Source organism: Melozone crissalis, unplaced genomic scaffold (genome assembly GCF_028551555.1).
Source record: "Melozone crissalis strain CALT ecotype California unplaced genomic scaffold, PUWL_Pcris_2 ptg000041l_1, whole genome shotgun sequence".
Lineage (NCBI taxonomy): Eukaryota > Metazoa > Chordata > Aves > Passeriformes > Passerellidae > Melozone > Melozone crissalis.
Window position 1 is genome coordinate 5,920,990 of NW_026535819.1, and position 25,332 is coordinate 5,946,321.

General features: G+C 54.3%; 4 protein-coding genes and 1 non-coding gene across 5 annotated transcripts; 3 read left to right on the forward strand and 2 right to left on the reverse strand.

Moving 5' to 3' along the window:
* The first annotated feature begins 710 nt into the window (after positions 1-710).
* On the forward strand, positions 711-3,034 carry SWI5 (SWI5 homologous recombination repair protein). Its single transcript, XM_054284502.1, has 4 exons — positions 711-778; positions 1,120-1,272; positions 2,199-2,293; positions 2,442-3,034. The coding sequence occupies exons 1-4, from the start codon at positions 711-713 to the stop codon at positions 2,504-2,506; spliced, it is 381 nt and encodes a 126-aa protein (XP_054140477.1). The 3' UTR covers positions 2,507-3,034.
* A 1,540-nt stretch (positions 3,035-4,574) lies between these two features.
* On the reverse strand, positions 4,575-9,153 carry TRUB2 (TruB pseudouridine synthase family member 2). The gene is made up of 8 exons (XM_054283908.1): positions 9,045-9,153; positions 8,747-8,875; positions 8,575-8,649; positions 8,013-8,074; positions 7,623-7,704; positions 7,011-7,083; positions 6,425-6,561; positions 4,575-5,780 (listed from the first exon to the last, which is right to left on the reverse strand). Exons 1-8 carry the CDS (start codon positions 9,151-9,153, stop codon positions 5,419-5,421), a joined length of 1,029 nt encoding a protein of 342 aa, XP_054139883.1. The 3' UTR covers positions 4,575-5,418.
* Positions 9,154-9,205: 52 nt separating this feature from the next.
* On the forward strand, positions 9,206-13,907 carry COQ4 (coenzyme Q4). The gene is made up of 7 exons (XM_054283909.1): positions 9,206-9,287; positions 9,359-9,537; positions 9,991-10,087; positions 11,638-11,740; positions 11,849-11,978; positions 12,758-12,851; positions 13,360-13,907. Exons 1-7 carry the CDS (start codon positions 9,211-9,213, stop codon positions 13,520-13,522), a joined length of 843 nt encoding a protein of 280 aa, XP_054139884.1. The 5' UTR covers positions 9,206-9,210; the 3' UTR covers positions 13,523-13,907.
* Positions 13,908-15,506: 1,599 nt separating this feature from the next.
* On the reverse strand, positions 15,507-15,595 carry TRNAR-UCU (transfer RNA arginine (anticodon UCU)). Its single transcript is given in 2 exon segments — positions 15,507-15,542; positions 15,559-15,595. It is a non-coding gene; the product is annotated as a tRNA-Arg (tRNA).
* Positions 15,596-15,737: 142 nt separating this feature from the next.
* Positions 15,738-24,552, forward strand: SLC27A4 (solute carrier family 27 member 4). Its single transcript, XM_054284086.1, has 13 exons — positions 15,738-15,825; positions 18,138-18,304; positions 18,951-19,345; positions 20,045-20,203; positions 20,544-20,613; positions 20,720-20,811; positions 21,350-21,459; positions 21,887-22,096; positions 22,314-22,440; positions 22,618-22,755; positions 22,892-23,056; positions 23,461-23,607; positions 23,843-24,552. The coding sequence occupies exons 1-13, from the start codon at positions 15,811-15,813 to the stop codon at positions 23,998-24,000; spliced, it is 1,953 nt and encodes a 650-aa protein (XP_054140061.1). The 5' UTR covers positions 15,738-15,810; the 3' UTR covers positions 24,001-24,552.
* The last annotated feature ends 780 nt before the right edge of the window (positions 24,553-25,332 follow it).

Below are 25,332 nucleotides of genomic sequence, written 5' to 3' on the forward strand. Positions count from 1 at the left end.
TCCGAGCCTCTGTGCGGGACTGGAGGGGCCGGGCCGGGGGCAGCTGCGGTGGCCCGGCGGGACACAGGGTCAAGCGGGGGCGTGGGCAGTGCTCACCTTGCGAAAACAACATTGCAGGGGTGCTTAGGGTAAAGACTGGACATGGCACCCAGTGCCGTGGTCTGATTGGCATGGTGTTGTCCGATCACAGGGGTGATTTTTCGAACCAGAGGTCTTTACAAATCAGATGGATTTAATGATTCTGTGCGAGTGACCCCGAGACCCCTTGAGCCCCCGTCCCAGCTGAGCCATGGTGCTGAGGTGTCTCAGAAGCACCAAATGTAACTACCTCGGCTGCTGCCATTGGGGGACAATTTTGTCCTGCCACACCCAAAGTCACCTGCCGCCCCACCACAGTCGGGCCGAGCAGGGGACTTCAACTCCCGGCGTGCCCCTCGGCGGCACGACTACAACTCCTAGCGTGCTCTGTGGGGAGAACTACAACTCCCGGCGTGCTCTGTGGCGGGAGGACTGCGGCTCTCCGGTGTGGCGGGAGCCCCGAGCCTCGCTGAGCCCTCAGCCCTGGCCGAGCGGGCCCCGCCGGGCGCGGGCCGCAGCCCGCCCCGCCACCCGCCGCCGCGGGCCCTGCCCCGGAGGTAGGAGCCGCTTCCCCCTCCCGTCCTCTCCCGGGCCGTGTCCCCGCCGAGGCGGCGGTACCGGCCCCTGACGCGATGCCCTTTGCTTTAGCAGGGTCTCGGTTGGCGGCCGGCGGAGCGGCGGGGCCGCGTTCAGGGCACCGGTGAGTGCTGCGGAGCTCAGCCCGGCCCGGGGGGAGGATTTGTCCTGGAGGGTTCCTCGGGTTAGTGCCGGCACCGCAGTTTGCTCTGTGTCGTGCTGGGAGTTTCTCCTGAAAGGCACCTTGTGGGTTTTAATTATTTATTTTCACGTTACACTGTAGCTCTCGAAAGTGTGGTTAGATGTGGTATGGAGCAGGCTAGCGTTATGTACAATGATCCACATTTTATTTGAACCCCCCTCCCTGCCCTGGGGATATTTTTTTCCTTTTCTCCTGTTTTGTCCAGAGATATTTACACTATTTTCCCATTAGTGCTCCAGCATTGTAGCACCTACCCAGAGCTGAGTTCCTGCTGTGTGTCTCTGTGTCTTACAGATCCCCTCTCCCAAGTCCCTCCAGCCTAACGGAGCCAGTGAAGAAGCCCTGCGGTGTGAAATCAAAGAGCTGAAACAGAAAGACCTCGCTCTAGACCAGGAAATTGCACAGTTATTGTCAGAGTACGTCCTTGGCAAGCTCAGTGTTTACTTGATGCCTTAATTATTTTTGTTTTTGAAATAAAATGTGATCCAGGAATTGTAGCTGAGAGCTGACCTTCTATGATGCCATTGTTGGCGTGGTGCAATGCTGGTTACAGTGTTGTAAGTGATGGGACTTAGAGACAAGAGGGAATTCTTTCCACTTCATGTGGTAAAGCAAAACAAGTTTTACTAGAAGCTTGCATAAGAGGATTTTTGTTTTAGCCTGGGTGTTCCTGAGGTAATTATGTGTTTGCTGGGAACAGATAATTTTAGCCATTTGTTATTTGTTGTGAAAGATATATTTTCTAAGGTAAGATAGAAACGGTAGAACAACAAAGGCTGTTCCAGAACCCCTTTTCATTTATCCTCAAGGATAAACAAACCTTCCAGCAACAGAACAAGAGGAAATGGCCTCAGGCTATGCCAGGGGAACTTCAGGTTGGACATCAGGAGGAATTTCTTTGCTGAAAGGGTGATTAAACGTTGGACTGGGCTGGCCAGGGAGGTGATGGAGTCATGGTCCCTGGAGGCATTCAGGAGATGACTGGATATGGCACTCAGTGCTCTGGTTTAGTTCATATGGTGGTGCTTAGCCAAAGGTTGGACTTGATGCTCTTGGAGGTCTTTTCCATCCTAAATGATTCTATGATTCTTAATTTTTTCCATATATGCAGATTAAAGATACAGATCAATAGAGTTCACCACAGCCTACTCTTGATTCTGAGAACTTGGGTGCCTTGGCTTTCTTGAGCTTGTTTAGATCTTTCATGTTTAGGGCTTGCAGGAATTGCACTTTGCTGCATTCACTCTCTGCTTTTGAGGTGCCGGGCTTGGGTATCTCCCACAGCAGCAGGAAGCCCCAGTCCCTCTGTGTCATTTGTGACCTTCCTGGTGTTATTTTACAGGGGCTACAGCCTGGAGGAACTGGACAAGCACATCTCTCTGCTCCATGAGTACAATGAAATCAAAGATGCTGGGCAGATGCTCCTGGGCAAGCTAGGTAAGGAAGGGACAGCTGTTCAAGGCTGCAAAATCTTGGTTTTCTTGGTATGGGATGTGCTGTGGGATAATTAGGGGAAGAAAACACCACATTTCTGACTTACCTGATCTTTGTTTAATGACAGCAATGCTGTTTCTTTATTTCCTAGCTGTTATCCGAGGGGTCACTACAAAACAGCTCTATCCTGAGTATGACCTGGAGCTCAGTGACTAGTGCTGAACCTGGAGAGTGCCATGTCCTGCAGAAGTGGCTGTCACTGGGCCATTACACAGTGGTTCATCCTGGTTTAGGAGAGACAGAAGGTGGAAAAGGAATTCTGGAAAAGGGATGTAGGATTTTAGATAATTTCATGTACTACCTGATCAACAGGTTTTTTTTTTTTTTGAAAGGTTGTAGTTCAGGTTGATGTTGAGGCTCTTCCATGGAGCCTCTGATTCCCTGCAGTATCCAGGGGCTGTTTGGTTACTGAATGGATAGAGGAAGTGAGGACATACACATGTGCAATGTAATAGCTGCTTTGAAAGGAAAACCCTCAGAAGAAAGGAGGGAAGAAGGCAGAAATTGTGGTGGTTTGGGGGTTTATTTTGTTTTATCAACAAATCCAGACAAGTCTGGGTGTTCTGAATTTTTGTACTTACCTGCTCTGGTATCTGGAGGTTTTGTATCATTTCTGTAGTAAATGGCAAAATGTAAAGTTGTGTTGAACTGTTCACTCTGAATAAAGCAGCCTTCACATCTGGCAGTAAATCACTTCAAGAGCCTATAAAACACTGCATGAACCTGGGAACAAATTCTAAAACTATATTGAGACAACTCTAACATGAGTTATTCAAATGTTTTCTCCAGGAATGTGCAGGTGCAGAATCACTTTTGTCTGCTCTAAGTGCAGAGTCATGGTGGCAGTGAGTGCTGTCCTGGACAGTGGATGGTGTTGGGAGCACGAGTGTTTCAATGTCAGTGGGAGGGCTGAGGGTGACTGCACAGACTAAATTTGGCTGCTTTGGGCAGTTGGAAGTGATGCTCTGCTGACTGCAGATCTATTGTCCCTTTTTCACTCACACTTGATGTCCTTCTGCCCATTTTTATTTCCAAGACCTTCTAACCAGTAAGTTTCCCCTGTGCTCTCCAGTTAGGCCCATCCTGCAGTCTGCTTACATCCAAATTTGAATCAAATTAATCTGTCTTCATTGTGGTTGGAGGCCAGAAACCAGTCACAAGGCTATGCTGAGAACAGATAATTGGTTTTGCACTCCTGGCTGTGGATGTAGCACAGAAATGTCACTAATAGTGTCTTGTTTTGCCTTAAAAACTGGGGAGTAGTCTCAAGCAGGGGGACAGACAGAGCCTGTGTATTCCATGATTCATCCAAGTCTCTGCTGATGTGCAGCTGTGCAGAATATTTCCTGTGGCCACACCAGAGTGGACTCTCAGGGGGAACATTCTCACACCCTTCCCCAACACATACCCCTCTGCCAAGTGCTGAACACTCATGTGTTTTGGGGTAGTTTTAAGGGGAGGGAAAAAGGCACAAGGTGGCAAGAACTGGGAAATGCAAACTTTGTTACTCAAGTTGCTGTTTTGGCTGGTATTTTCTGTGTAGAAGGACTGGTTCAGCCTGGAGTGTTCCAACCAAAATGTTCCTCTGTCAGTGACACACACCACTGGGAATTGTTTTTGCAATAGAATGCATGGAGATTCTCCAGTTGTGTGAGGTGTGAGCTGAGGGGATAAAGTAGAATCATTACCAGAGTTACTGAAGGTTGTTCAAGGAGTGAGAAGTCCATGTTTTATTCCCCACTATGTAGGAGCACTGGGGTTAAAACTTGCTGCTGTGGCTGTGCAAGTGTTCTGCTTGTGGCTGCAGGGATGGGTTTATGCTTCAGGCAGCACTGGGCAGGTGTCCAGGGAAGGTCCCTGATCCCAATCGTTTGTCCATGGAGGATGGGAACACCCACAGAACCAAGGACAGGGCACGGTGTCCTTGGGGAATCCCTGCTGCTGGCTCTGCCAGGTGGTGGCAGCTGCGTCCCACGGCTGTTGTGGCTGCTCTGTGCAGCCCAGAGGAACCAGAACTGAAATATTCCAGGCTCTAAGAACTCCTGGGATGCTTCAGGACAGGACTGCACACTGCCTCTGAGACACTTCATCATGGCCCCCATGATTGCCCCTCCCAGAGTTACTCTTGTACCTCCATGGCTGTCACCTGGAGGATGAAATGTGCTGGCCCTTGTCCAAGTCCAGGAGAGGAACAGAACAAATCTTCTGCTTTCCATAAATAGATCTCCAAACTCACTAAGTATATAACTGGAAAACCATTGAATGCAATAATGGTAAGTGTTATTCCAGACTTTTAACTTCAATTTAGAAAGTGTGTTTCTGCAAAGTCAGACCCAGCTATAATGAGCTAAGAGCTCCAAATGGTATTATAGGGTTTACAGTATCACCAAAGGGCAGGACCTGCTGTCTGCAAGGAGCTGCTGCAGAGCACACCAGAGACCACTGAATACCCTTGGCTCCTCAGGAAAGAAAGGGTAAAATAAAGTAGCACTTGCAGGGTTTTTATGGGGCAATGTACATGGATGAGTACTGAGCCAAGAACCAACCTCTTCCCCGTTAGGTCATTTTCCATTTTATTTTTTGTGTATCCTGTGCATTAGTCCCCATTATAAGCCACTTTTCATCACATGCCTACTCTAGATAAAACAATTTCCTTGCATTGCTTTGGGTAAGCTGTGTTTTCTCCTGTACATCCCTCATTTAGCCTGATTTTGAGCTCTCATGTGTTTAAGAGCAGGGCTAATAGAAAGAAAATACTCCAGGAGAACACAGGGAAAATAAAATCCATTCAGCAGATAAATGATGCTGCCAGTTGCAAGGAACAAATATGTGCAGTCAAGGGAATACAGCTTTCTAAGACACTACTTCCTGCTGCTAAACAATACGGGAATGGGTTTTTACATCCCTTAGCAACCTAATGTTCTCAAAATCAACAGGAATTTTGGCACAGCTACCTCCTGTTAACGAACTGTTTGTGATGCTTTAAAAAAAATGATACAGTCTGTCACTGAAGAAAAAACAGCCTCTGATAAAAGTCATCTCAAGGAAAGGGTGGAAGTGAACTGCCATTAACCTCTTTCCTTCTGCTGTCCATCACCTCGCTGGCACGTCGCTGCCACATTGTGCTGCTCACGGAGGCTCCTGCAGAGCATGCTCAGCTGTGTCCCATCCAGCTGATGGAGAGGACTGTTCTCCTCATGTGCTGCCAGGGTTTTCTCCAGCTCTGTTTGCACTTTGAGCTGACAGTTCCTAATTGCCTCCTGGATGCTCTGCAGGTTCCACTGAGTTCTCGGGAGAGCGTCGTCCACCGTGAAAACGCCGTCGCGCGTCCTCCGCACTTGTGTGCACACAGCAGATGATTTCAGCTCCAGGCCAATCTCATGAACCACCTTCCTCAGGTACTGCTGAGTCTCATGCAAGCAATGGATTTCTAGGAGGGCAGAGATATTCCTTCAGAAGCAAAGCTTTGACACAAGCTCTGACATTGTAAATCCAGACATCACAGTTACGCTGAAAGAATTGGTTTGGCAGAAGACACTAAGAGCATGCTATGATTTTCTGGAATGCTGCAGGGTGTTCCACACCCTTTATAAATACTTTATATATACAAATTTATTATTTATTATTATATATTTATACATAAATACTTTAGAAAACAAACCTACAGATATAGAAGAGTAATGTAGAAATTTAGATATTTCAAAGGGGATGAAAAGGCACCTTTTTTAATAAGACAAATAATTTGTGAGAGGAAAGGGGACAGGCTACAGGAAAACAAACCACGCTTAAAAAAAGCCCAAAACCCAGCACTGAAATGCATTACACAGAAACATTGAGCTAAGAAGAATTTCCCCCATAAGTATTCATGATGCAAATATTCCAGCCTTGGGCTTACATCTGAACTGGCAAGGAAAAAGCTATGAACTGGCTGGATTTACCAGAGAAGTTGTAAGTTGGTAAGAAATTCCCACCAACTCATTTTGCATTAAATCATGAGTAAGAAAATGAAGTTTACCAGCTTATTTGCCATAATACATACTCAGAGTTCCCCAGTACATTCTGTGCCAGTCCTACCTAGCTGGAATTCTGGAGGTGCAAACTGGAGGCATCGGATTGCTGTGATTATTGGGGGGCTTTTTCCCATGGGGCGAATCAAGCCTTTGACAGCCAGCTCATATGCCTCTTGTGTTTTCATATCAATGTTAGAATACCTAGGAAAAAAAAGAGAGCAGCAGAGACATTTAGAAATTTCTTCAAAGAGATTCAAAATATGTCCATCCCCAATGAAACAGAAATGCAATTTTTATTCTTAAAACTATCCAGTGAGTTTCTGCATATGTTTTTGTGCTGTATGTACTATCAGTAGTGTAGCACAGTTTAGGATGGAGCTACTTGGTCGTGTCTACAAGTTATTTTTGTCAGCCTTAATATAGCAGATTGGTCCTAAACCAGCAGATTGGAGATTTTGGGATACAAGAAGAACAATTAACTGCAACCTCTCACCAGAGCACAGAGCACTCAGAGTAACTCCTTTCTACCCCTTGCTAGCACTCCAACCCTTACAGACTTTGATTATGAGAAACAGAATCCCCTCATTTGTTTTGAAGACCAGCACATGGCAGCGGGATCAGATCAGCTCATTGCTCTGGTGGATACGCACATCAGCAGGGCCTTTTGATTTGTCCCTTGAATGACAGCAAGAATCCTCTCCAGCTTCTCCCTTGTGATATGATCTGCAAATATTAAGGCAGAAACAAAGTCTCAATTATCCATCCAGAAACTGGAAAGTCTGAAAAGTGCCACTGAGATATTGCTGTCCCTCAGGCAGGCAGTCACATCAAAAGGGGGCTGATGAGAGCTGAGGGGTGGCCTTTGCAAAGTCCCTTCCCCTGGCTCTACATGGAGCAGCACAGAGCTGGACTGCAAAGGGAAGAGTTATTTTGCTTAAATGATTCCAAAACATTGATGCTCCAGTTTTCTTATTGTATGTTTTCATTCAATGAAATCTCCTAACTGCTACCTCCAAGTGTGATTCACAGATCTGGGTCCTGACCAACCCAGTAGCAACCACTGTGACCAGCATTCACACTGGCTTTGGCTATATCATGGTTAGATTTAGAACAGGGGAGCTGCAACATCAGCAAAGGCTAGAAGACATGCAAGATGTGGCTTCTGTCATTGTGCAATTCACCTGATTAAAAGCTTTAATCTGTAGTTTGGTGGTCTGATTAAAAAAAACACAAAACAACAACACATCAAATCAGTTTCTTACCAAATGTTGTCTTCTCTATTAAATTTCCTGTGTCTGAGAAGTCATCAGTGGCTTTACCAAAAAGCCCACCAACAGTATAAACCTGGAAGAAGGACAAAGAGTGCAATTTATCAAGAAAATGCTCCAAGCAATTGAACAGCAGTAGTGCACCGTGCAGCTTCCAGAATTGCAGGCTACAAGAGTTTTATACAAAAAGCAGCATCCTGTGCTCAAAAGGCCACGAGTGGATGCTTATGTGAAGGATGAAACTCTGTACCCTGAAAGGCTCTCAAAAGCATTGGCAGGTTTGAGACTTAAGTGCAGAATCAACATCACAAGGCTGCTCTGGGGCACTGGGGCAGGATCAAGTGTGCAATGGCACCCTGGGGCCTGTTCAGAGCCAGCACCTACCTTGGTCAGGTGGCAGTTGTACAGGTCAGTGAGCAGCTTGTTCCCATGGCCGATGCCAAGCACTGAAACAGAAAATGGGGAACTTGTTACTCAGCCTCACAAAGTCACTGATGTGCATTTACACAGCACTGAACACTCACAGCACTTTTGCCCTGTGGACACGGCTGTATCTCCTTAGGAGTCACGTCTGAGCAGTGCAATTAGACCCCCAGATTATTGTCTGGCATGAAAACCATAGAGTTCTTGAATTTCCCCAGAGCTTTCTACCTGGGCACTCAGGGCAAATGGTCAGCAGTGCCAGCCCCAGTGAAGCCAGCTGAGCTGGTGGAGCAGACATGGGGATTGGTGTCCCCCAGAAGAACCCACTGTGCCTGTGTCTCTCCCATCTAGCTTTGCCAGCAGCTTGCTGGGCCATTTCTTCTGTGTTTTACCCCTCAACTCCCAGTGGGGCTGTGAGATCCAGGGGCTGCTGCAGTGCAAAGGCATCCACCCTTCTTCCCTGCATGGAAACCCATCACCTCGCACGCAGCAGGACACGGTGCTGCCCCGGAACGAGACCCACCAAAAACTCCCGAAGCCTTCACATCCAGCCGGTGACCTGCTCCGATCTTCAGCTTCCTGAACCGCGGGCCTCGGACTGCAACGGAGACAGTGATGGAGCGGCTCCGCAGCGCCTGCCCGGGGCTGCCAGCGGCCCCCGGTGTGCCCCGGGCCAGGCCCCGCCGTGCCCTTACCGAGGGGGTGGTCGGCCAGCACCGGCACGCTGGCAGCCACCAGCTCCACGGCCCCGCCGCCCTCCGGGGCCGGGCTCGGGAGGAAGCGGATTTGCTGCCGGGGGGCGCGTTGCGGAGCCGCGTTCAGCTCTGAAAGAGAACCGGGGGAGAGCGGGGAATCAGGGCCGGCCGGCGAACCCCGGGGACGGGACGGGACCTGCCGGGGCTCATCGGTAACCCCTGAGGATGGGACGGGACGGGTCCCACCGGTAGCCCCTGGGGATGGGATGGTGTAGGGGGTCCCGCCGCCCGCGCTCACCGCGCAGCAGCCGCGTCTCCAGCGCCTCCCGGACGCGGCCCCAGGCCACCCCCGCCGGTTTGTACACGGCGAACAGCCCCGCCAGCCCGGCCAGCCCGGCCGCCGCCATGGCCGCCGCCCCGCCCCGCTGCGGGCGCTTCCGGGGCAGCGGCGGAGCCGGGCCGGGATGCGGCGGCTGCTGCTGAGGGCGGCGCGGGCCGGGGTCCCGCTGCTGCTGCGGGGGCGTCCCGCTCACCCAGGCAAGTGCAGCCCCCGGAGCGGCCGGGCCAGCCCCGCAGCCGAGCCCTCCCTTACCCGCTGCTCCCCGCAGGCAGAGCCCGGCCGAGCCACAGCGAGCCGCGGGGCCGGGATGGACGCGGCCAGGAGGAGGAGGAGGAGGAGATGGGAGGGTGGCAGCAGCTGTACCCCGGGCACATCCCCACCAGCCCGCTGCAGAAGGCGCTGCTGGCCGCCGGCTCCGCGGTCATGGCGCTCTATGACCCCTACAGACACGGTAAGGCCGGCGAGGGCAGCGCCTGCCTCCCGCGTCCAAACCCCGCTCCCTGCAGCCTGGAGGCTTCACAGGAAAGCCTGGGGCCAGCGCAGGGCGGAGAACTGACCCGGTGCAGGAGGCTGTGAAAGAGAGGGAGTGAGGAAACCCGAACACGCCCCAGTGTGACCCCTTGTGATGCCACCCAGACCGGTCTGCTCCTCCAGGGTCCCCCAGGCCTCATGACTGCTCCTCCATCCCGTTCCCAGGAAGGGTCATGTGGGTGACACCAGGGCAGAGTAGCCCTGAAGCTGAAGATCTGTGGTTTATGTGATCCCCACTTTGCCACGGGCTTCCTGCCTGCTCCTGGTCTATGGTTCATTGCCCTGTTCATTGCTCTGTTTCCTCACCTGCCAACCAAGGGTAGCTGGGTGTTGCGAAAGCAGCCCTTGGGTCACTCTCTGGTCTCTCTTTCAGACATGGTGGCAGTGCTTGGGGAGACCACGGGCTGCCTGGCCCTGCCAAACCTGCGAGACAAGATGAAAAACCACCCTGAAGGTTACCGCATCCTCCAGTGCGTCCCTCCCCATTCCTCCCTCCCTCCCTCCCTCCCTCGCCATGTGTTTTGTGGTAGAGTGGCAGACACGAGGCCAAGCAGGTTCCTTGGCCCTGTGCAGGGACAGCTTGGAAGCAGCACAAGTGTTTTGTAGCTCTAACCCGCCAGGCTAGCTTTATTTTTAACTTTCACAGGAGCCCTGTGACACATCTAAGGGCAGGCACCACTTGCCTGTCTCTTCTGCTTCGCTGCTGGAACTGACAGCTGCCAACACCACGAGATGCAGCAGCAGGCACAGGGGAGAAATCCGTGGATGTGGATGCTGAGCAGTGATTAGAACACATGGATGTTCTAACTACCTCCATGAGTTTCTTCCCTGTGCCTGTTGCTGCATTTTCTTGCATTGGAGGCTCTGTCTCTGCTGCTCTCCTCCTCCTTAGACACTTCCATGTTTTTTTCCTGGCTCAAGCTGAAATGAAGCCAGTTCTCTTGTCTTCTTTTTTAAGACTCCATCATTTCTGCTTTCATATCTGCAAGAACTTGTTGAGTGCAGCAAGGCTGAGGACCAGGAGGGTTTTCTCTTACTAACCAAGCTCTCACTGTATACCTGCTTGCCTTCTCCCTACTCCCTGTCACGTGTCACACCTGCTGCTTGTGTCACATAGGAGCTTGAGAAAAGTTGCCTTTTGCCATATGCTTGTGCAGACCAGCCTCATCCTGGCTTGAGAAGTTGACTTGGTAAAACATCCAGAGCAGTGGAATGGGGCTGAATCCCAGCAGAACTGCCCAGGGAGAGGGTTAGGAAGGGACATACCCACCTGTTCCTTGCCCTGTGGTATTGCAGGGATTTGCAGCGGTCTGAATTGGGCACACAGGTCTTTTTGTTTTTATCCCCCAATCTGCTGAGGCCCCTTTGACAACAAATATACAAGGAGATATCTGCAGCCAGTGTGAAACTGGTGCCAGTGATGCTTATCTCCCTGGCACCTGCACTCTAGGAGCTGAGCAGCTCCTGGATCTTTTATCATGGGAAGAGTTTACTCTGTGAGTGGAAATAAAAGGGCTTTTGTTTACTTACAAGGCTGTGAGGCACCTGTTTGCCAACAACCTGTGGAGGAGACCGTGGCTGCCATGTGGCTGGTGGTGAAAGTGTGAGCAGGATTGAAATTAAACCTGTGCTTAGAACAAATTCCTTCTCTTCTTTGAGGTTGCTCCTTTGAAGCTCTGGCTGCTGTGCACAGGCATTAAATTTCTGTGCTGTGCAGGGCTGGGGGCTGTGCCTGGCTGGCAGCCCACACAGCAGCAGCTTTTCAGTGCAGGGGACACCAGTGTTTTTTCCACTAGAGTTGTTACAAGCACACAAGATAAAGGCAGATCCTTTAGGTAGATCATTTAAGCAATTTGTGTCCCAGCCTCTGCGACAGACATGCAAACAGTGCTGTCCGTACAGAGGGAAAATAGCACGGATGGGCAGAGGCAGGGGTGGGGGTTTCCAAGGGCTCCTTTTGTGCAGGACCTGCTGCTGTGGATTTCTCTGGGAGTCTCACTGAGCTGTGTTTGGCTTCCAGGGAACGGCCTCGCATCCGTCTGTCCACCCTGGACATGGCCAGGCTGCAGGGGCTGCCGGAGGGCTCGCTGGGCCGGGAGTATGTCCGGTTCCTGGAGGACAACGTGAGTGTGAGCTTTCATGGGGGGCACATTTCTGTGGCTGATCCCTGTGCTAGGAGCACAGGTGAGATTGCAGCCACAGAGTTGAGTTGGGCCCCTTTGGACTTGCAGAAAGTTTCTCCAGACACGCGGATGCCGGCCAAGTTTGTGGATGATGAGGAGCTGGCGTACGTGATCCAGCGGTACCGGGAAGTGCACGACCTGATGCACACCCTCCTGGGCATGCCAACCAACATGCTGGGTGAGCAGCAGTGGGCTTAGAGAGCTGCACTGCCAAACCCACTGATTGTGCTCAGCTGCCTCCCAGAAATGGAGCAGGCTGGGCCAGCTGGACTCCCTGATCCTCAGCCTGGAGGGGAGGATTTTGCATCATCACTGTCTTACATCACTGGCTCTATGGTGAATGAGAGGCCGTGAGATGTCACCTTTTCCCTGCTGGGAGATGCTCTGCCCAAGCCCTGGGCACAGGCAGGCACTGGATGGGTGGTTTCTGCCTGGCAGGGAGGGTGGCATAGAGGGAGGGATGTTTTGCAAGCTCTGTGTGAAGGCAGAAGGGAATTCCTGGTTGCTCCTTATCTGCACATCTCTGTGTCCTTTGCCCTCATTTTGTGGCTGACTCAATAGCAGGTCACAGGTGCAGCCTTGCTGGGACATGTGGGGACCAGCATGACAGGGCTCTTCAGGCTTTGCCTGAGTCCAGGCAGTTTTGTAACAGGCCTGTGCTGGCAGAGCCACACAGAGCATCCACCTTGGCACTGCATTGCCGAGGTCTGCAGGGAGCTGGACTGGCTGGGATGTGTTCCCCAAGCTCCCAGGGCTTGTGGGGTGCCATCCCTCTGGGGTGGATGGGTGGTGTGTGGCACGGCCCATCCTGGCTCAGGCTGAGGCCATGCATGGCCAGGCTGAGAAAGCTTTCCCATCCTCGGGAAGGGCAGTGTGCAGCCTGTGCTGAGGAGCCACACAGCCCTGGCTGCCCTTGGTGCAGGTGCTCTGTGTGCTCACAGCCTCTCTGCTCCCCAGGTGAGGTGGTGGTGAAGTGGTTTGAAGCCATCCAGACGGGGCTGCCCATGTGTGTCCTGGGAGCAGCGTTCGGCCCTGCCCGCCTCAGCTCACGGTACGTGCCCGTCCCTGCCCTGTGTGCTGCTTTCCTGTGCCCGCTGGGGACAAAGAGGGGACACTGCTGGTTTGCAGTGGGGACTCAGTCACACATCCCTCCATGAGCCTACTGCTTTCCTCACATCCCAGCTTTGCCTTGTCACTGAAGCAGAACCTGATGCTTAATCTGCATTCAACACCAGCCCCCCTGTGCCAGGCAGGAGCAATTTCCAGGCCTTGGATGGCCGGTGGGACCCTCACCACACTGGGAGCTGTTCCCTGCACATTTTTTTTATTGCCCAGCAGTTGCAGAACTTGAGTTCTGGCCTTGAGTTGGTGTTGACTATAACCTTCCTGCCACACCATCCTCCTCTGTGCCTCAGTTTCCCCTGTGAGTTAAGCAGAGGGGATGCCGGAAAGTTAAAGGGATACATGGGACACATGGGCTCGGCATCAGCCTACAATGGAGAAGGAAATTAACAAAATGTGAATATCAGAACTGCCACCACCTGTCTCGTTTGTCCCAGAAAGCTGCAGGTCCTGGCCACCGAGCTGGTCCCCTGGGCGATTCGGAGCGGGCTCAACTCCAGCTGTGTCCTGAACGTGTACTACGAGCAGCGCTGGGAGCAGCCGGTGGAGTCCCTGCGGGCGGAGCTCGGCATCCTCCCTCCCCCGGCCGTCCGGGTGTGAGAGCTCCTGTGGGACGGCCTGGGGGATCCCTGCTGGCAGCTCCAAACCCTCCTGCCCTGCCCGCAGCACAGCGTGGTGGCTGCAGCTCTTCCACCAGGGGCCCGAGGGCTGTGTTTCCTCCTGCCAAGAGCTGGCTCCAGCCTGTTGGTAGAGGCCAGCTGGCATCTCCCTGGGCTGTGGCAAAAACTCGACCTGTTTGTGATTTTGGCTGAGGGATGTCAAGGTCAGATGTGCCTTTGCCAGCTGGTCTGGCTGCTCAGCTCTCCCAGCAGCAGCGTTCCAGTACTGATGCTCCCAAGTGCTGGGATGGGGAGGGAGCACACTGCAGCAAATGGATGCCTTGGCCTTCTGCAGCCCCAGGGCTGTGCAGGTAAATCCTTCCTCCCATCCTGGGAAGATTGAGGCTTCACATCTTGGGGCTGCCCTGGACGGGAGGTACACCCATGGTTTTCCAGAGGAGCGCAGGGGCAGGTTTGGTGTGTGCAGTGGTGAAATCCCATTTTGTACTGGTCTCCTGTTGGGTCACACTGGATGTGCCTCACTTCCTGCCTCAGAGACCAGGCAGTGTGTGATTGTACCCACAGGGCAGGCACGGAAATACCTCTGGATATTTTCCCTCCTGGATTGGCTGTTTTGAGAGCTGATCCCAGTCTGCTGTGTCTCCCTGTAGTCCCTCCCCATCAAAAATGATGAAATCCACATGATTGTGCTGGCTGTTCAGTAGGAATCCTCCCTTCCTTGGGCAACACAATGACACAGTTGGGATGATGGGATTGAACCCAGTGAGTGCAGAAACAGTGGCCGCTGGTGCTGTGTCTGGGAGCTGGTTGCTGTCTGGGTTAATTAATCTGTGCTCCAGACTGCAGCAGCCAGGGAGCAGAGATGCTGGATGTGATGGCAAAGAGCCACGAGGCCAGGGGCTCTTTGTTCATGTGTGTTTGCTGTTGGAATTCCTTCTCGTTTAATAAATCCACACTGGGGCTTGTAGTTCATTACCCCTGTCCTTTTGCCCCATCTCTCTTCCTGAGCTGGAGATCTGATGTGAAACCTCACCCCTTTTTGGCTTCAGCAGGTTTTCTTCCTGCCCCCCAGACTTCCTTTTTTAACTTCTCCCTGCATCAGCCACCCCACGAGCCAGACTTTGGGTTTTTCTCCAAATCCTCCCTTGGCCCCCAGAGTTATTTCAAACAGATACAAACAGTCAGTATATAAATACATCCTTTAGCTGCCAGTAAAACACACAGTGTGGGGTTTATCCTAGTGCAGTGGTCAAGATGAAAGAAACATTTGCCTGTAAAATGACCCAGAAATGTCAGAACCTTGGGGTGAATAAACCAAAGGGCAGCAAAGATTTGCTTCCAGGAACTGTCAAGGGAACGTGGGAAATGATGGCCGTGAGAGAGGTTTTTGCTGCATTTTGAGTTATTTAATGAGGCCTTGAAGTGTCCCGGCTGTCAGTGCTGGTGGTGCCGCCTTCGTGCAGCCACGTGTGGCTCAGTGGGCTGGTGCCAGCGCTACAGAAATGGCACACTGTGTAATTTTAAACGGCATCTGCTCAGCCGGATCGAGTAGCAGTGTCTGTGGCTCCTGTTCCTGCAGCCGTCGCTTGAGCAGCCTGCGGAAAGCAGGCGGCAGAGGGAGCAGAGGGTGATTTGGGCAGAGCCACATGAAAATGCTTTTTTTGGAGAGGATGTATTCGCTGTGGGCAAGTGGCAGCTCCACCATGCCCGTACTGCGGGAACGCATTAACAATTAACTCCTGAACTGCTGGGATGGATGCTGGGTACGCTCCCCGGTGGGGCCGGGTTTTTTGCGGTGCCCGGGCCGCTGTTGACCTCGCTCCCAAAACGGATCTGCCGCTCCGCGCTCTCCGGCAGACGGGCGGACCCGGCGCGCGGGCAGCGCCCGGGGGCGGCCGCGGCTTCCCCCGGCCCGGTGCGGCCGCGGAGCGCGGGAGCGATTGCCGCGCCCCGGCGGCAAAATGCGACTCTGGTGGGACTCGAACCCACAACCTTTGAATGACTCCCGTCACACGCTAGAAGTCCAATGCGCTATCCATTGCGCCACAGAGCCCTCGCTCTGCCGCGGCGCCCTCACCGCCTCTTCCCCGCGCCCCGCCCGCCCCGCCCGCGCCACCGTTCCTCGGCGCTGCGTCCGTCACCGCGGGGCCGGGCCGGTGCACCGGGCGGGACTACAGCTCCCGGCGGCCCGCGCTGCCCGCCCCTCCCCGCCCCTGCCGCAGAGCCGGGCGGGCCCCGCTCCCGGTGCAGGTGGCCGGGCCTCAGCGGATGCCCCGGAGTCCGGTAAGAGCGTGGCACCATCCTCCCCATTCCGTTCCGTCAGCGCCCGGCGCCGCCGCGGCGGCCGCGCTCCCTCCTCGCGGGCGGCCCCGCGGGCTCCCCATCAGGCGCCGCGGCCCTGCGGGCGGCACTAGGATCCCTCCGCTCCGCCGGTGTCCGCATGAGGTACCGGGGCTCCTGGTGGGGCACCGTGGCAAGCGCGGGGACCCCTCCGTCCCCCGGTCTCCCCACGAGCGCGCCGCGGGCCCTGGCCCCACTGAGAGCGGCCGTGCCCGGGCGCTTCCGGGGCCTGGCGGGTTGGGTGGCGGGGCCTGGCTGCGTCCCGGTGCGGGGCCCTCCCGGCCCTTCTGCCTCGTGTGATGGGGCTGGGCAGCGCTGCTCGACCTCCCTGCTGGGTCCCCAGGGGGGTGACACGGGGGTCCCTGCACTGGGCAGGTGGGGGACAGGTGCCTCCCAGGTGCCATTGGCGCTGGGGCTTCTCACAGCCCGGCCACCTGCCCCTTGTCCCCCCCGGGACCCGCTCCTCGGGCTCGGTGCTCCCCGGGTGGGTCCCCGCGCTTTGCCTCGGTGCCTGCTGGCTGTGAGCTACAGGCATGGCTTCGTTTCCTCTGGGCTGATGCAGCCGGACAAGACCTGAATCTGTAACAGAGGGCTGGAGGTCTCTGGCAGCCACACACCGGGTATCTCCGTAGGAGGCACCGGGATGCCGGAGTGAGGTGGAGATAGGAGCAGAGGATAACAGGGGCTTGCCTGAGCCTGCCTTGCCTTCGAGCGGGAGATTAAGCCCTTTGCTGCCCACACAGAGTGGGGCTCCCCCGCTGCTGCCTCTCCACCTCTGGCTGGTGTGAAGCTGTAACCGAGGGCCCAGGCCTGTGTGAGGCACAGTAGTTTGATGGTGATCTAAAAGCTGTCCTGTTTAAATGCAGAGAGAGGCTCCCAGGTAAAAGCACAGTGAGTCCTGTCCTGCTAAAAGGCAGTGTTGTGGGACATGACATCTGGGAGTAGGTGTTTGGTGGGGACTGTTCAGAGGTCACTGGCACAAAGAGGAATCTCGGGGTAAAGGCTATGGGTGGGAAAATGTCTCCAGGTGTCCCCCTGGGAGGGGCATCTTGTGCTCTGATGCATCCCAGCCTGCTGCTGGTGGCACAGCTCAGAGGTGGCACAGCCAAGGAACAAGATGTGACCATGTGGCACTGCCTGAGCTCCCACCCTGCCAGCATCTGGTATCAACTCCACAGAAGCTCCTCGGATCTGAGGGACACTGCACAGAGCAGAGGGAAAGCCACAAGTGTGGCTCCCATCCCCACCAGTTGTACTAGAGCCCATTCAGGGCTTCCAGCTTCAGAGCAGCAAATCAATCTTCAAGAGGGAAATGATGCAAATGTTTCCTTCCTGTTTGGCCTGTGTCCATGCCAGGAAGGGCCAGTTTTATCTAGGAGCTGTGAGGGTCACATCTCTGTCATTTTCCTCCTCCCAGTGCTATTGCCTGAAAAGAGCCATTGCTAGATGACCATCTCTGAGTCTCAGAGCTACTTCTGGAATGTGTCTGGGATGGGGACAGAGATGCTGTTTTGGAGGGACGACTACTAGAGACAGTCACTGTCCCCAGGGAATGGGACAGGGGCCTGGGCACTCCTGGCAGCAGTGACAGCCCTTGTTCTGCCCACTCCAGCCTGGCCTCATCCCTGACCTGCTCTGGCAGTGTCTCCAGCCTATTTAGGCCAGGAAACTGCCTGCTAACATGAGGGTTTGCAAACACAAGCAGAGCTCAAAGAACTGAGTTTCCTGTCCCTGATCCTGTCTGAGCTGTATTGTGGAACACATGAAGCTGTGCTCTTCCAACAGCTGTGGGGGCTCTCCTGGAGCCAGGCATGCAGGAGAGCTCCTGCTCGGGGCTTGGGAGACTGGATTTTAAGGACAGGGGGATTCTGGGGTAGAGTGGAGGCTTCCAATCATCTGTACACAGCGTCCTGCCATGACTTTGCTCACACCTCCATGGAAGTGACTTTATCCTGCATCTCATGTTGCTGGGGCGTGGCCAGACCCCTGGCTGGTGTGCAGGATGTGGCTCCCCAGGTGGGAATGGCCGGGCTCTCGTGCTGGTGGCTCAGTTGGAGGCCACCTCCAGGGTCAGATAAAGTTACATCTCTGGGAGCTCTGGGCTGCTGGGTTACATCCTCACTGCCAGCAGGACTGATGACTCAGGGACCTCATCCAGGAAATTGGGGGCTGCTCAGGCATCCTACGCCCATGGGGTTGTTATCACCAGGTCCGTGGTGCGTGGGTTGATGGCTGTGGTTTCTCTCTCCCTGCAGGCCACAATGCTGCGTTTGGCTGCCTTTGCAGCTGTGCTGCTGTTCCTCAGGGTCACTCTGGAACTGTCCTGGATCCAGGCCATCCCTGCTCTCTTCATCTTCTACCTGGCATCTGGTGGATGGGAGTTTTTCCTCATATTCCTCAAGACATTACCAAGGGACGTCAGGTAGGTGTGCTGGCTGGGATGGTCCAGCCATCCACCCCTGGCCCTCTGCTCTGCCCTGGTGTATGTGTAAGCACAGTCCCTGACTCCTTGCACAGCCTGGGTTTCTGCTGGCACCTGGCCTGGCTGGAAGGAGATCTCCCTTTGCCTTGTCTGGGTGACCCCAAACTCTCGGGCAAAGTTTTCCCAAGAAGGATAGATTTCAGCTGAGCTCAAAGTCTATTGACTGTCCTTGTACTTCGCCCTGTCCCTAAAGCTGCTGGCGTAGCACCAGGTCCCTGTGCAGGGTTTGTTCTGAGTTGGTGTCAGGCTGTGCCAGCTCCTGGCAAGGATATGGGGGGGAGGGAGTGGTGGTACCTCTTGGAGAGCACTCGAGGCTCAGAAATTCCCCTTTGATCGGGGACATCCCTGTCTGCAGACTTCCAAACACATCAGTCCCTGGCTATGAGCCTCTCTGCAGATGTGTTCTGCCCGTGTGCCCACTGCTCAGGGGAGCACACAGAGCTGCTGCTGACCCCAGGTGGGGTCTGGTGTCACTGCTGGGCTCTTGCAGCTCCTCAGAAGGTCCTTGTGCTGTGCTGGCTTTGCTGAGGAAGTGATTCTGCAGGGGTCACTGAGCAGCTGCCCCCTTGCTCCCCCTCTTTGGCAGCACGGGGCTGGTCCTGCTGCGGGTGAAGTGGCAGGTATGGAGGCACGTGAAGGAGAAGAACACCATCGCCAAGATCTTCCAGAGGACCGCAAGGAAATATCCAGAGAAGACAGCGCTGATCTTCCAAGGCACGGGCGAGAGCTGGACCTTCCATCAGTTGGATGAGTACTCCAACCAGGTGGCCAATTTCTTCTACGGCCAAGGCTTCCGCTCGGGGGACGTGGTGGCGCTTTTCATGGAGTCCCGCAATCAGTACGTGGGGCTGTGGCTGGGGCTGGCCAAGATCGGCGTGGAGACGGCCCTGGTGAATTCCCACCTGCGCATGGACGCCCTGCTGCACTGCATCACCATCTCCAGCTCCAAGGCTGTGGTTTTTGGCGTGGAGATGATGGAAGGTGAGGTGCTAGCAGATGTTTTGGGAGCGCTTTGGAGTGGAGGGAGGTGTGTCTAGCTGGTGGGTTCAGTGTTCCTTTCCTGCCCACCACAGAACAGAGATCTGGAAGAGACTGGACAGTTGAATCATTCAGGAATTAGATTTGTGTTTGTGGTTTTTTTGTTTGTTTGTTTTTCATTCCTTTGGACACTGGGCAGGATCTGGAGTGTAGTGCTGTCTGCTTCCCAGGCAGGTCAGCCTGGGTATGAGGATCCTTCCTTGTGTCTCTCCAGTCCATTCCCAGCATGGAGACCTGGGTTGGACTGGGCCTGCCCCACTGCACAGGAGGAACCTCCCCTTGCTCTCCATGGCTGTTGCTACATCCTTGCAGCACCTTGGCTCCAGTTCCTTGTGTGTTTCAGTCCACACCTCTGAGGTTGAAGATGTCAACAAACCTCTTGGCAAAGAGGTTTTGGATGGGGGAAGGTGGAAAACAGGATCTTCTGGTCCCTGAAGAGGTCTGGGCTGTGGCCCCAGCATCTGTTAATCATGAGAACAACATCTGCCTGGGATGGCTGTGAGCCCTTTGGCAACTCTGCCGAGCATAGTGGGGTACAGCTACCTGGGGCAGGCTGTCCCTCAGGCTGTCTGGGAGGACAGGAGGTCTCTGTGCTGTAGCCACCCTGCTGCTTTTCTCCAGCTCTCCTCTTTATTTCCTCAGCAATGCAGGAAGTGCAGCCCTCCCTGGATGAATCCATTCATCTCTTCTGGTCTGGGGATGAAAATCCTAAATCTGTTTTCCCTGGTGCAAAACACCTGGACCCCCTCCTGCAGATGGCCCAGCGACACCAGCCAGCTCCCCCTGCTAAGGGCTTTCTTGGTATGTGCTCAGCTCTTGGGGCCAGACACGTGGTGATTTTGAGGGTTACAACTCTGGCAAGACTGCTGGGGATGCTGATGGCAAGGGGTGTTTGGGATGGGTCTTACTCCAGTGTTGGAAGCTCAGCCCTGAGTGGAGCAGTATCCTGACATACCCCCTGTGTGTCCAACAAACCCAGCGTGATCCTAGGATGTTCTTGGAGCTATTACATGAGAGCTTTGGCTCAGCTGGCAAGAGTAGAGTGTTTAAATTTTGTTTGTCCCCCTCTCCTGGTTCAACCTGGTTCCTGGTCCCAATTCCTAGATTGGGAATGTGACCCTGTCTCCTCATTGCTCCCTAGATAAACTCTTCTACATCTACACCTCTGGCACAACGGGGCTGCCCAAGGCTGCCATTGTGGTGAACTGCCGGTAAGGCTGTGGACAGGGGCTCGGGGAGGATGGGGCTGAGCTCTGCCCTCTCCTGGCACAGCAGCCCTGGCCCTGCTCCTGACATTCCTTCTCACCCTCCCCTCAGGTACTTCCGCATGGCCAGCTTGGTTTTTTACGGTTTTCGGATGAGGTCCGATGATGTGATTTACGACTGCCTCCCGCTCTACCACGCTGCAGGTAACGTGTGCCACACAGAGCATCCTGGCACTGACCCTTCCCTCAGCCAAGCCCAGGGCTCTTCCCTCAGCCAAGCCCTGGAGGCTGGTGTGGCTGTGATCTCCATGCTGAGGAGGTTGAGACTGCTGCTTGCAGTGTGTGACTGAGGCTTTTCTACTTTTCCCCTGGAAGCCAAGAATTTATCTGGCTGACCTTTGGAGCAGGGAGTGTGTGGGGAGGGCATTATCCTACCCTGCTTTTGGAGTACCTCTTCTTTATTGCTGCTCCCTGTGGAAAGTAAGTGGGGAAAGTCTAGGGGAAGCAGTGCTGCCTGCCTGGCTGAGATATGCTGGGGTATTTAGGTGCAAAGTGCTGCCCTACATGATACTGCCACGTGTCTCCTCCCTTGTGCAATGGCCCCGGGGGCTTTGGCTGGGCAAACCCCCACTACTGCTGTGAGCCAGCCATGGCCTCTGCCTTGCCCTGCCACTTCTTTCCCTGGGTGGGCTGGGCTGGAGGTGTTTGGGGACTGAGGGTTTTCCTGGCTGCTTCTGTGCAGGGAACATCGTGGGCATTGGGCAGTGCCTGCTGCAGGGCGTGACGGTTGTCATCCGCAAGAAGTTCTCAGCCTCACACTTTTGGGAGGACTGTGTGAAATACGACTGCACGGTGAGGCTGTGAGGCAAGGGGCCAGTGGGGAGTGGGCAGTGAAGCCTGGGGGTCTGTGCCAGGGAGAGAGCTCTCTGTGGGGACAGCCCAGCTGCTGGAAGTGGGGGAGGCCTGGATGAGTTCTGTCTGTCCAAACCACCTGTCACAGTGGTGGGGCTGTGTCCTTCCCACCTGGGCTGGTAGCTTCATGTGTCCTCTTCACGTTCCAGCATTAGCCAGGAGATAGTGGGTGGGTGTCACAGCCTGGAGAGGTGGGTTAGCCAGGGAAGGACAGGCTGGATGACTTAGCAGAACTTCTCTTTTTCACTGCGGCCTCTTAGCAAACTTTGAGTGTGTTGTGCCATTCAGTCCTGCCCTGAAGCAGCCTCAGAGAACCCAGGGCTTGGCAGAGGGATCCTAGTGAGTCTTTCCTCTCTGTTGCTCCCAGATTGTGCAGTACATCGGGGAGATCTGCCGCTACCTGCTGAACCAGCCGTACCAGGACGCGGAGCGGCAGCACCGCGTGCGCATGGCCGTGGGCAACGGGCTGCGCGCCTCCATCTGGAGGGAGTTCATGGCGCGCTTCGGCATCCCCCAGGTGGCCGAGTTCTACGGGGCCACCGAGTGCAACTGCAGCCTGGGAAACTTTGATGGCAATGTAAGGGCCCACCATCCTCCCTCGTGTCCCAAAGGGTGACAGATCTGCTGGCCTGGGCAGGGTTGGAAACCCCAGTGGGCTGTTTGCTCCATCCACCCAGAGGGGTTTTGGCTGTTGTGTGGGGCCACCTCTGTGGTGTTCTGGGAGCGTGTAAGCAGTGGGTTCAGGTGGGATAAATGTCCTTGCTGCCCACAGCTCTGAGCTCTTTCTGTTCTAGGTTGGGTCATGCGGCTTCAACAGCAGGATCCTACCGAATGTGCACCCCATTGGTTTGGTGAAGGTGGATGAAGACACTATGGAGCTGATCCGGGGGCCGGATGGTGTCTGTATCAGCTGCAAACCAGGTGAGGACAACCACAGGGATAAAATCCCCTCAGCCCAATGGGAGTGTGACTATTTCATAATACCTCAGGATAATTATCCTGGATTTGTCTCTGCTCAGTTAAACCACACCAACCCTTTTTGCTTGGGGGGCTGGGGGTGGTGGTGTTTCCCCCCTTCATGCCCTCTTCTCACTGCAGGGGAGCCGGGGCAGCTGGTGGGTCGCATTGTCAGGAGCAATCCCCTGCAGCACTTCGATGGCTACCTGAATCAGTCAGCCACCAACAAGAAAATTGCCAGGGACGTGTTTACAAAAGGGGACGCTGCCTATCTCACAGGTGAGGCCAGCAGGACCCCTCTGTCTGCTGGGAATGAAGGAGAAAAGCACCTGTGTGGAAATGGCGACTCTGAGATGCTCCAGGGTTGCTCCTAGCCAACACCTCATGGTTTTGCCTGCTCATTGCTCTCCAATAGGGGATGTCCTGGTGATGGACAAATATGGCTACATGTACTTCCGAGACCGCACCGGGGACACCTTCCGATGGAAAGGGGAGAACGTCTCCACCACGGAGGTGGAGGGGACGCTGAGCCGCATCCTCAACCTGACGGACGTGGTGGTGTATGGCGTGGAGGTCCCAGGTAGCTGAGAGGGAAGTGGACAGTCAGGAGAGGCAAGCAGGCCTCCAACACTTGAGTGTTGACATGTCTTGCATGTCCAGATTGATGAGGGTGGGCTGAGGCTCCCTGTGGGCAAGCTGGGAAGAGGCCACAAGGGGTGTGGCTAGCAAGAATGAGAGGGTTTCTCACTCTCTCAAGCTTTGGTCTGATTCTGGCTGGTTTGTAAGGACCCTGTGTCCTCTCTGGCCATGACTGTGACTGCAGGGTGTCACTGGTAGCTCTGGCCACAGGGTGATGACACAGCAGTGACACAGCTGGATGTGCCAGCACTTCAGTACAAAGCAGGGTCTTGCTGGGGCAGGGCAGAGGAGAGATGATGCTACAGGGACAGTGTGTCTGAATGCTCTTCATTCTCTGCCTCTTAGGGGTTGAAGGGAGGGCAGGAATGGCAGCCATCGCTGACCCAGAGAACTCCTGTGACCTAGAAGACTTTTCCAGCAAGCTGAAAAAGGCCCTGCCACTGTATGCACGCCCCGTCTTCCTGCGGTTCCTGCACGAAGTCTCCAAGACAAGTGAGCCATGGCATGCACAGTCACACTGGACATGGAGCTGGGGGAGCCTGGGAGGGGAAAACCTGGTTACAGAGATCACTCTAGTGTGGGGATGGAGCCTCTCTGCCCCACAGAGTTCCTGAGGTAGTTTTGAGGCATGGGAACACAAGGCTGGGTCTGAGGCTGCACAGGTGTGGTGGGGATGGAAGTGTGTGTGGCTAGTGAGCCCTTAGTCCTTCTTCTGTCCCCATTTCAGGCACTTACAAGTTCCAGAAGATGGAGCTGCGGAAGCAGGGCTTTGACCCCGCACTGGTGAAGGACAGGTTGTATTTTCTGGACTCCAGGCAAGGCTGTTACCTGCCACTGGACCAGGCAGCGTTCAGCAGAATCCAGTCCGGAGACCAGAAGCTGTAACTGGTGGGGCCCAAGCCAGGCACCTCCCAAATCCTGCTGGGGAGAGGGGGCAAGGCAGGCACTGGGGAAGGAAAGGTTCACAGAGTGATACAAAAGGCACGCTAGAGATTTTATTTGACAAGTTTTACAGATAAGGGTTTGGGAGGAGCACACAGGGGATTGAGGGGAGGGGGATGGTCTCATACCAAAGCATTGACTCATTATGGCTTTATTTTCTGCTTGATACAGTTGTGGTGGTCCCATGCCATGGGAGGGGCAGGGCCCTGGCCAGTTGAGGAGGGGTGGGGTGCCCCTGCCATTCCACTTTGCTTTTCCTGTCTTTCCCTACCTTTTCCTGCCTGCAGCCACACTTCCTTGTGAAGGCCATGAAGGCACCAGTGCTGGGCTCTTCCCCACTTCTCTACCAAGCAGCCAGCTTCTCCTTGGCACAGGGACCCAGTTGGCAGAGGGAAGGTGGGTGCCAGGCGCAGCCCCTTCCCTCTGCTTGGCCTTGCTGGTGTTGTGTGTCTGCTGTGAATCAGGGGAGCAGGGTAGTGTTGGGCTCAGGAGGGGGGCAGAGGTGTGTTTCTGCCATGCCATCTCTCTCCTGGGGATGACATTTCTGTTTTTCACAAGTACACGCACATTATATTATATTATATCTATATATATATGTGTGTGTGTGTATATACATATATATATATATAATACACGCTGACTTTTTTTTTTTTTTTCAATCTTAATTTATTGTCCGTACTTTTGAATGTGTCTCGGGTTTGTGCAGTAGGTGGAGGGATAGCCCAGGCCTGTCCTCTCTTGGAGAATCCTTTTCTCTCACAGGGAGGTGGGATGCTCATCTGGGACTGATTCACCTCTTCCAGCGTGGGTGCAACTGTAAATGTCCTTGTGGCCTTGCTCCATGGTGGAGGACATGAGCAAATCCCACTATCTTGTGGACACTTCTCTGGGTCTTTTACTTCCATCTTTTATGGATGCAGCATTGTTTTGTGGACCTTCTTCCTTGCTGAAAGCAAGTGGGAGAGTGGGAAGAAGGGCTGAGTTTGCCTTTGCTTAGATGTACTCAGGAGGTAACTTGTCAGGGGAGAGAACATCCTCGGGAGGGTGGCCTCTGTGAGAGCCTGACTTCCTGTGCTCTGCATCCCTTCCCAAAAGAGCCCTCCCTGTCTCCAGCACCAGAGCAGGGCCCTGAACTGAAATGTCTGTGTGAAACACCTGACTTGTGCTATGTGAATTCCCCATGTTGTGTCTGATATGAAACAGCCTCAGCTACGGTGTTCAATTCCAGTTCTCAGAAGACAAGCAGAAATTTCTCTTCCAGAGAAAACTCTGGGT